This window comes from Centruroides sculpturatus, unplaced genomic scaffold (genome assembly GCF_000671375.1).
Source record: "Centruroides sculpturatus isolate CEXI.00-Female unplaced genomic scaffold, Cexi_2.0 scaffold108, whole genome shotgun sequence".
NCBI lineage: Eukaryota > Metazoa > Arthropoda > Arachnida > Scorpiones > Buthidae > Centruroides > Centruroides sculpturatus.
This window is the reverse complement of record NW_019384344.1, coordinates 465,769-474,615: the sequence shown is the minus strand read 5'-3', so window position 1 is coordinate 474,615 and position 8,847 is coordinate 465,769. Positions and strand designations below refer to the sequence as shown.

Below are 8,847 nucleotides of genomic sequence, written 5' to 3'. Positions count from 1 at the left end.
CCATCCTAGGATGAAGACATGAGAAAAAATCGATAAGAATATAGTTTTATCGATGCAATATTTTATTTTACTATTATACCTCGTGATATAGGCCTATATATATATATATATATTTTAAAGCTTATTTTTATGAAACAATTTACGTTTGCTTAGTTATAAATAATAAATTCACCGCCATATGTTTTAATATTGAGAGAGCAATGAACTTGTACACGAAGATGTATTCATTCATTGCTTATGATATATTTAAATATAACTATTTTTCTATATTTATGGCTCGTATGTATAAAAGGTGATGGCAATGAACTTATATTAATATTAATAGTCAACTTATTCTAATAATTTCATAATTTTTGTTTTACAGCAGAATATTGTATAAAAATTCTAACATTTTCTTCTTTATCTTTTCAGGTATCGTCTTTATTTATCTACTTAGTTTATTTAATTCATCATATTTAGTTTCTGATAGTTTCTTCTCCGAAGCATCTCCACCAAGAACCGATCCAAATCCTTTCTTTGCTTCAAGATGGAGAAATCTTTTCTCTACTGAAGAGTCTCTAATAAATCCAATTTTAAGAAACTCGCAAAGACATAATTTATATTTACCACATTTTAATTATCCTGTATTGTTTCCTGAGGAATTTAATAATACCAAAACAATTTCAAATCTCTTCTTGGATAATAAATCTTTAAAAGAAAGTATAAATCTCTTCGATCTCTTGCAGAAGAATGTAAGAGATGATATAGTTGCCAAAACTATAAATTTAACTAAAATTGATGTAGAAGATGATATATTAACCAAAGATGTAGAATTTAATCCTAAGACCGAAGAAACCGAAGTTAAAAGCGTTACGTACGAAGAAAGGAATAAGAAAAATGAAGAAAGTGTTTCTAAAAAGGAAACAACCGCTCTAGAGGAAGGAATTGAAACAGAAAATGAACAAATATCCATTAGGAATAACGATAAAGTAGATATTAAAGCTATAAAAAACGATAAAGAGACAGAAAACGAAGGGAACAGAGTAAAAATCGAAAAGAAAATAGAAATAATCGATACTACAACTACAAAATATGAAGTCACAGATACAGAAAAAGAAGAAATTAACCATAAGAGTGACGATGAAACAGAGAAAAAAGAGAAAGATCATAAAAATGTCGAAGGATTACAAGAAAGGCAATTAATCTCAAAATCGGAATCGTTCGATCAAGATGGATCTACAGATAAAGGAAAAAATTTTAATGACGATGATAAAAAAGAAAATATGAAACACGTGCTTGAAACAGAGAAAACGAGTTCTGTAGTTAAAGTCGATGATGTTGAAACAAGTTTAAAAGATATTAAAATGGAGGAAGTTACTACCGTGAAAACAGATTTGGATAATGTGGTAGGGAATAGCGAAGATGGTAATACCGAGAATAAGAAAGAAACGAAGAATGATGGCGAGAATAGAAAAATCAATCTTAAAACGGAAATAGAGGATAGAGAAGTGAATTTAGAGAAAAATAGGAAGCAAATAATGTCAGTCGAAAACAACGAAGAACGAAGCGAAAGTAAAAAAGTGAAGACAAGTCGCGAGGAAACGAATCATAAAATAGAAGAGACAAACGAGGAAAGTGTTCAGGAAAATGAATTAAATGAAATCAAAATCGAGGACACAATACAAAATGGCCAATTCCCTGAAAATATTAATGAAAGAAACGATAACGATACAAATAAAAATGGTTCTCAATACGAAAATTCTCAATACGAAAAACGAACAGAAATGAACAATATTGAAGATTTAAATGGGTTGAAAGACAGAAATCGAAAAGTACAAGAAACGTTAAGAGAGACATTACCAGATGAATTATCCAATTCAGATCTGGATGTCCTTCAAGATAATTCAACAAAGTTTATCTGCTTGACAGACAGCAGCAAATGTTTGAGTAAATCGACCTCTATTCTTTTAACAACGGGTATTTTAATAGGAATCATCGTCGGTCTGGTGACAATTGTAGGAATAACAACAGGTAAGATAATTATTCTCTTGTTATTCTAAGAAAACTAAACAGAGAATAACTCACAAGAATGACCATTGTACATTTATTACTGTCATTCTTTATTGAATTAATGACCATGTAAAGTCGAAAGGAAAAATTCCAACATGGATAATTTCAACATCTTGATAGTCCTACTTGTCATCACTTGTAGGTCGAGGGCAACTATATAAATAATCGAGTCACTGTTTCTTGAACATAAAACAGAGAAACTTAATAAAAATGTTAAAATAAATATTAAAGATTGTTTATAATGGAGCATTAATCTTTCATTTAGTTAGATAATTTAGTTTTATTGAAGAAAAGTTAAATGTTTTGCTCTTCAGACTGTCTGACGTAAAACTTTTCTCTATCAACTGTCAATCGATCTAATCGTTAAATTAATCGATCGATGAAAATTCACTAAGTAAAATCGATACGAAGAATCAGAAAAAAATCCATCTCAAATTCAAGGTCAATTCAAGAGCTGTTGAATTGATTTTTCTATCAGAGATGCTACCTTAGTTAAAGCTATAGTTTATTTTATGCGATAAATTTTTAAAATTTCACAATATCTTTATAAAAATTTTCCGGATACAACTCTAATCATGATATTATTTGTAAAATTAATATTTTTCGATATCAATTTGATAAAAGAACTTGGACATTGCAAAAATTTAGAGTAACTACGACTTAAAGGTCGATGTTAATCAGTAAAAACGCATCAAAACTTCCCAAATTGCGACATTATCTGCGATATTTTTGCATACTAATTTATAAATATATGTACAGTACAGTACGTGCTGTATTCATACAAAACGATAAGCGTACTATCAATGATTATCGATTTTCCATCGGATTCGTGTAGAGATTCAGTGAATTTTTTTTATTATTTATTATGTATGCTTTCACGAGAATTATTTAATAACATGCTCACATTTATAAACTATTTATAGGATTATCTGTTTACATTTTCCACCGTTGGAAATTACGAAAGAAACCACGAGACAGATCTAGAACCTCAAAAATGGATAGAGTAGTTAGTTCTACAACACGAAGACCTGTCAAGAATCGATCTACAAAGCGAAAAGTAAGATATTTAAGTGTGTGTGTATGTATGTATATTAATATAGCTTCTAATTACATGAGTTTTCTTGCTTTTTTTCTAGTTGAATCTACGAGAAGTAATGGAAGAAAACGATTCCCCCGTCAACACACTTGAAGCGATCACAGTACACAATTACAGAGAAGTCGGGAGATACTCTTACAATCTGTAACAAAAACAAAGAAAACAATAAATACAGTTTCAATTAGACGACAAATCTATACAATTTTCTAAGTTAATAATCGTATAAAACGAGGAAAAATTGTCATTATCAGATTTCTTGTAGATCACCCACGTTTGACGGAATGGAAAAGAAAAAAAAATGATAGTATAAAAGGAAAAATATAATTATCCCATTGACGTCATAAAATTATAGACGTTATACAAATATTCTGCTCGTATGACAAAGCATCAGACAATCAAAAGATGAGAAGAGGAGAAAAAAGTATGTTATCTTACACCTCGCTTCATCTTTGGTCAGAAAAGTTGAAAGACCGTTTGATGACAAGATGGCCTTAGGGAAGGTTGCATCTTATCAACCTTGAGCGGGTATTTCGTTTATTGGTGACCTTCATATCTGGGGACGCCTATGGTTCCTACCAACGTTCCGTTTCGTGCAATGCACTCTTTAATATTATATCATTCGAGAAGAAAAATGATTAGGAGATTGAACAAGTTACATAAAACCCAATCGCTCATTGAACTACGAGTATAACGGGTCCAAAGTTGCGTAATAAATTAACGGATGAGAACATTCCACTAATGGCTCATCTAAACATCTTTCTATCACCCCGATGATACCTTACGTTCGACTCGTCTTCTTTATTTAAAAAATATATATAAAAAACAAACTAACTTCTGAATATAGTTTTATAAGCGGTATATAATAAGCATTCTGTAAAAAAAAATAAACAAATTTTAATTAATCGCTTCATAGATAGATAATTTACCGCATTTAACTTTTCCTCTTGTTGATCATTAAAGTTGTATTCATATGAAACGAAAAATAATCCTGAGATAAATAGAAATTCATTTCAGAAACTAAATTTTTTTCTTTTTAAATTTAAAAATAAAATAAAAAAACGAATAAATTCATCTCCTTATACGTCTTTTTCAATATTTATTTTCTTTTATCAATCTGTATTTTACATTATATACAATTCTCCTGTGTTATATGCAATTCTGTCTACAATTCTATCCAAAACGTATAAATTAATTATTAAGTAGCGGCGAGATAACGACACGAAAACTAACTTAAGCATGAAAACCTCATACACACGTCACACAACATATTACAATTTAAAAAATGTACTTGTGACGTACAAAGCAACGTTACGTTCAATAAATAAATTCAACATTTTAACAGTTTATTATTACATTCTTTTTTTTTAAAAAAAAAAGTAGACGTTTTTCTGGTTTTGTTACATAAAAATCTTGCTTAGCATGCTTAAAATAATTATTAAGCAGCGTGGAATAATGATGTAATAATCAGATAAGAATGAAGATCTCAAACGCCAATCGGTAAATCTTATAGAACGTTCTACGAAGTACTAAAACTCAAGTTTATTATTACTTTTCCTAATCTAAAACTATGTATATGTTCGTTTCCATTACACAATCCGTTTTTTAAACCAAACAACGTCTCCAATAACCATCGTGTTTATGATTTAGGAACTCAAAAGATCTCCTTGACCTTGTATCTCTGGTCAAAATATTTCCTTGACCTTGTTTGTATATCATTCTACATCTCTAATAATTTCGCGATAAATCTCATAAAAGTACGAATAGTATCGCGAGTAAAAGTATTTTATTATTATTTTTTACAGCATGGGTGAACGAGTAGAACACCCTCGCCCTACTTGATTGGTGAAAATTATCTTTTTTTTTTTCTTTCTTCTTTTTTTTTCCGGAAACGGGTCGTTAACCCCTTCATTCCTGCTTTAATGTTAAAATATCGATTTTTAATTACGCGAATAAAAAAAATAATAAAAATAAAAATAAAGAATATTTTATCCTGTATAATTGGCAAGAATTTCGAGTAATTAATTTAGCCCCCTTTTTTTATTATTAAGATATTATTTTAATTCCCCTAACCTTATAAATTCTATGATACAAAACGCGTGGGGGATTATTTATTTATTTATTAATACTCACGTATGTAATAAATATATAGTGTTATATAGGATATATAATAATAATATATATATATATTTAAGAGAAGTAAAGATCAGAAACCAGTTTGTATTCAAGGTCAAGAGAATACTGCAAATTCTACATAGCCGTTGTCATGAGATGGCCTTGAAGACAGCCTTTCCTGCACTACACATCAACAGCAGTTAGGTAGAAGCTAGTGTGGATTTGGTGTGTGCGGGTCTTTAAATGCTTTAGAACTGCGATTCGGGAGCTCAGAAGCACGGCTCAACTGGTAAGATCAACATAAAGCAGCCACCAGATCGACTAAAGATGCACGTTAACAGTAAAGACAAACTTGCCATTCTGTAAATTTCACTTATTATTATTATAATAATAATTACTATATATTTATATTATGTTTTTTTTTTTTCTTTTCTTTTTTCCTTTTTCCCCATCTTTCAAGGTCGACGGATGAGTTTTTCCAACGTTTGCCAAGTGAAGGTGATCCAGATCGGTTTACTTTTATCCTTATTTATTTATTTAAATTTTTAAAATCTTTTACGTGTTAATTATTGGTTTAAAATCGTAAATTTCGCGTGGCGATTTAAATATATTTAATGGTGTGTTTATGGCGAAAAAAAATGTCATGCGATTTTTAAAACGCGCGGGTGCTTTTTCTCGAAACGTGTGTTGGCAATTCATGGAAGACGCACCTGTGAATGCAACCTGACATCTCCTGTGACGTCACTACGGTACCTGCCAGCCAGTGTTGCATTTTGGTATCGTCTTGTTGGCAAAAGTCTTCTCCCCTAGAAATAGGGACGTCTAAATTCAGACGCGAGGTGAACGACTCGGATCGCCAAAACAAATCCCGTCCAGCTTTCGACCCGTCTACTGCGTTATACTTTACACACACACACACACATGTATATATATATATTTTTTTTCTTTTTCTTCTTCTGCTTTCCTTATCGCCGACGTTTCCGTACTTTGGCCAGATGGTCGGACATCCCTAAACCCGCGCGGTGCATTGAACTTGGTGCCAGATTATCATCTCGAGCACGTAACCCTGGATTTCCAAAACGGTCCGGAGCCTTCTCCGTTGGTATACATTAAAAGGGGAGCGATCACGTGACGACGACGACGGCAATTGTCGGTGCGCGCGGATAGCGACAGCCTCGCCTTCGTCCCGATGTCGATCGACTATAGTGGAGAGTGCACGCGGTGCGATCGTCGCAACTCGCCAGGCTACTACCAAAAAATCGCGCGAGATGCTAAATAGAAATGGAGCTTTACTTGCCCTCCGTCGTCTAGTCGTTAGATGGAACCGCGAATGCTTTAAGTTGAGGTGAGTGACGTTTCGACCGCCTTTTTAATATATTAAGCCTAAGCACGAGTAAAAGTCAATGGAAAAGCAAGTTGTCGGTTTCACGCCAGATATTTCATATGGCAACTTTCTTCTTCCATTGACGTTTTACTCGCGTATCGTTTACGTTGATAAAAATGCAGCAGAAACGTCGACGAATGGTGCGATTACGTAACGGTGTAGGGGACGGGAAAGGTGGTGGTGGTGGTGGTGTGGTGGGTTTTTTCCTCATTGATCGCTTTCGTTTTCGTCGCGGCGATTGATAATGCCGTGCGAGAGAAGAGAGAGAGAGGCATTTTCGGATGGAAAAAAAAGACAAACGTGAGGCGAGTGAACGGACTCGGTAGTATCCGTTGCCTCGTATGTACCGTAGCGTAGTTGTGGATAATGTGTGGTTGTGATTTGGTGTCGATAACGGGTGACTGGTTAGAGAAAACGAGGTCGTACGGCGGAAAACAAGCTCAAAGTACTTCGGCGTTTCGATCGTTTTGCGGAATATCTTCGCTCGCCCGTGTTGATAGGATAAGATAAGAATATATCGACTGCACCCGACAACAGAAATTAATCCGTTCGGTAAGAATCCCGAACGATTTGGTTGGCATGTACACATCTACGTATCCTGTCATTAAGCGTGCCTGTCATTCGAAAACACAATTCTGTCCTATTAAGTCAATATGTTAATTTTCAGTTGGTAACAACTAGACTGACTATTCTTAACCCCATTTTCAGATTAAGATAGATTTAAATTACATGAATTACCATATAAGTTATTATCTAATCTGTAAACAAGCTTCTCTTTAACAACCTTGTAATTTATTTCCGTGGGTAAACTGTATTTTTAAATATTCCAAACGTTTTTTAAATTATTATTATTATTATTTTTTTTTCTCAGACTACCAGTTTCTATTTATGTATTGTTTGCATTTCTGATATTTCTGTTGTGGTGTGCTGTTTTAAAATTATTATTTAAATTTTAAGTGTCGTATTAGTTGACTTATCTGACTTAAAATTAAGGGATGGTAGATTAGATGGATACAGACGCGGTCGTCGAACTCATTATTTACTCTTTCTAGATATAAGAGAACTCCGAAAAATGGATAAGTGTCCCGTCGTCGGTTCGGCCGACGTGGAGCTCAACAACGGAAAGAGTGCGGTCAATGGAAGTCGTAAGGTGACCAATGGACGACACTCGATCGGACAGCAAGATGCCCTCTGTGCCTTAGAATGTCCCATACAGCATTATGCGGATGCACGAGATTACACCTGCGGTCTGTGGTCGTTTAGGCCCAAGCTGTTTAGAAGTTTTGCTAACAAAAAGACTTTCTTAATTGTGTTTTGTTTAACCAGTGTGTTGCAGGGTATGTATTATACCTATTTTGTTAGTGTTCTGACGACTATTGAAAAACTCTATCAGATTCAAAGTAAGACAACGGGTATCATCATGTCTGCGACGGAGATTGGACAAATAGGTGGTGCCCTGTTACTTACGTATTATGGAGGACAGGGACACAGACCGAAATGGATAGCTTGTGGCATGGTGGTTTTTGCATTTTCCTCCGTTCTATGTTCTATGCCGCATTTCTTGTTCGGCGGAGATGTTCGGTCTCTGAATGCCAATTCGACCGCGTCGAAACACACTCCCCGTCTCTGTCACCTGTCGGAGAATATGACCGGCGAGACGACGTTTGGCAATGAAACTTTTAAATCTCCGGTGACTACAGAATTTTCCAAATGTGATTCTATAGAAGTGTCGATTCAGCAGACTCGAATCACCAATGCAGTTCTTGCAGTGTTTTTCATTAGTCTGCTTTTCATTGGGATTGGAGCGACTGCTGTCTATACTTTAGGAATTCCATATATTGATGATAATGTTGCCACAAGAGAATCTCCTTTGTATTTTGGTAAGTTATTTTATTTGTGAACATAGAAAGAGATTATTTTATTTGATTTGGAAACTTACAAATTTTAAATTAGACATCAGTAAAAATTGAACTGATATTATTTCTTGCTAAAAAGAAATATTCCAAAAATAGTTTAGTTTAGAGAAAAATCAATAAAATATTTAATTAAAAATTTCTTCAGTTCATATCAATTTCAACAGAAGTTACTTATCATAAATCTTCTCATATATATATTGGAAATATTTTAATTTTCTAAATATAAATGTTATTAAGTATACTGTATTAAGTACAATAAGCAATTCTTTTAATGATATGCTTTTAATTAA

General features: G+C 33.3%; 2 protein-coding genes across 7 annotated transcripts; both read left to right on the top strand.

Annotated features, from left to right (window-relative positions):
- Positions 1-592: 592 nt before the first annotated feature.
- On the top strand, positions 593-3,320 carry LOC111635173 (TNF receptor-associated factor family protein DDB_G0272098-like). The gene is made up of 3 exons (XM_023380061.1): positions 593-2,010; positions 2,973-3,106; positions 3,186-3,320. The coding sequence occupies exons 1-3, from the start codon at positions 1,263-1,265 to the stop codon at positions 3,291-3,293; spliced, it is 990 nt and encodes a 329-aa protein (XP_023235829.1). The 5' UTR covers positions 593-1,262; the 3' UTR covers positions 3,294-3,320.
- A 1,869-nt stretch (positions 3,321-5,189) lies between these two features.
- Positions 5,190-8,605, top strand: LOC111635187 (solute carrier organic anion transporter family member 3A1-like). 6 transcript variants are annotated; one of them, XM_023380082.1, is made up of 3 exons: positions 5,190-5,619; positions 5,718-5,755; positions 7,694-8,604. In XM_023380082.1, exons 1-3 carry the CDS (start codon positions 5,585-5,587, stop codon positions 8,539-8,541), a joined length of 921 nt encoding a protein of 306 aa, XP_023235850.1. In that variant the 5' UTR covers positions 5,190-5,584; the 3' UTR covers positions 8,542-8,604. The 6 variants fall into 6 exon arrangements, with proteins under 6 accessions (XP_023235850.1, XP_023235871.1, XP_023235878.1 ...); XM_023380103.1 differs by having other exon boundaries at positions 5,193-5,597; positions 7,694-8,601; XM_023380110.1 differs by lacking the exon at positions 5,718-5,755 and having other exon boundaries at positions 5,502-5,619; positions 7,694-8,601.
- Positions 8,606-8,847: the final 242 nt, after the last annotated feature.

Excerpts from the sequence above, each read along its gene's own strand:
- LOC111635173 (XM_023380061.1), top strand. The coding sequence starts at position 1,263 with ATGAAACACGTGCTTGAAACAGAGAAAACGAGTTCTGTAGTTAAAGTC. Across the intron at positions 2,011-2,972 it reads AATTGTAGGAATAACAACAG|GATTATCTGTTTACATTTTC; the intron begins GTAAGATAATTA and ends AACTATTTATAG. Across the intron at positions 3,107-3,185 it reads ATCGATCTACAAAGCGAAAA|TTGAATCTACGAGAAGTAAT; the intron begins GTAAGATATTTA and ends CTTTTTTTCTAG.
- LOC111635187 (XM_023380086.1), top strand. The coding sequence starts at position 6,758 with ATGCAGCAGAAACGTCGACGAATGGTGCGATTACGTAACGGTGTAGGG. Across the intron at positions 6,831-7,693 it reads GAAAGGTGGTGGTGGTGGTG|ATATAAGAGAACTCCGAAAA; the intron begins GTGTGGTGGGTT and ends TACTCTTTCTAG.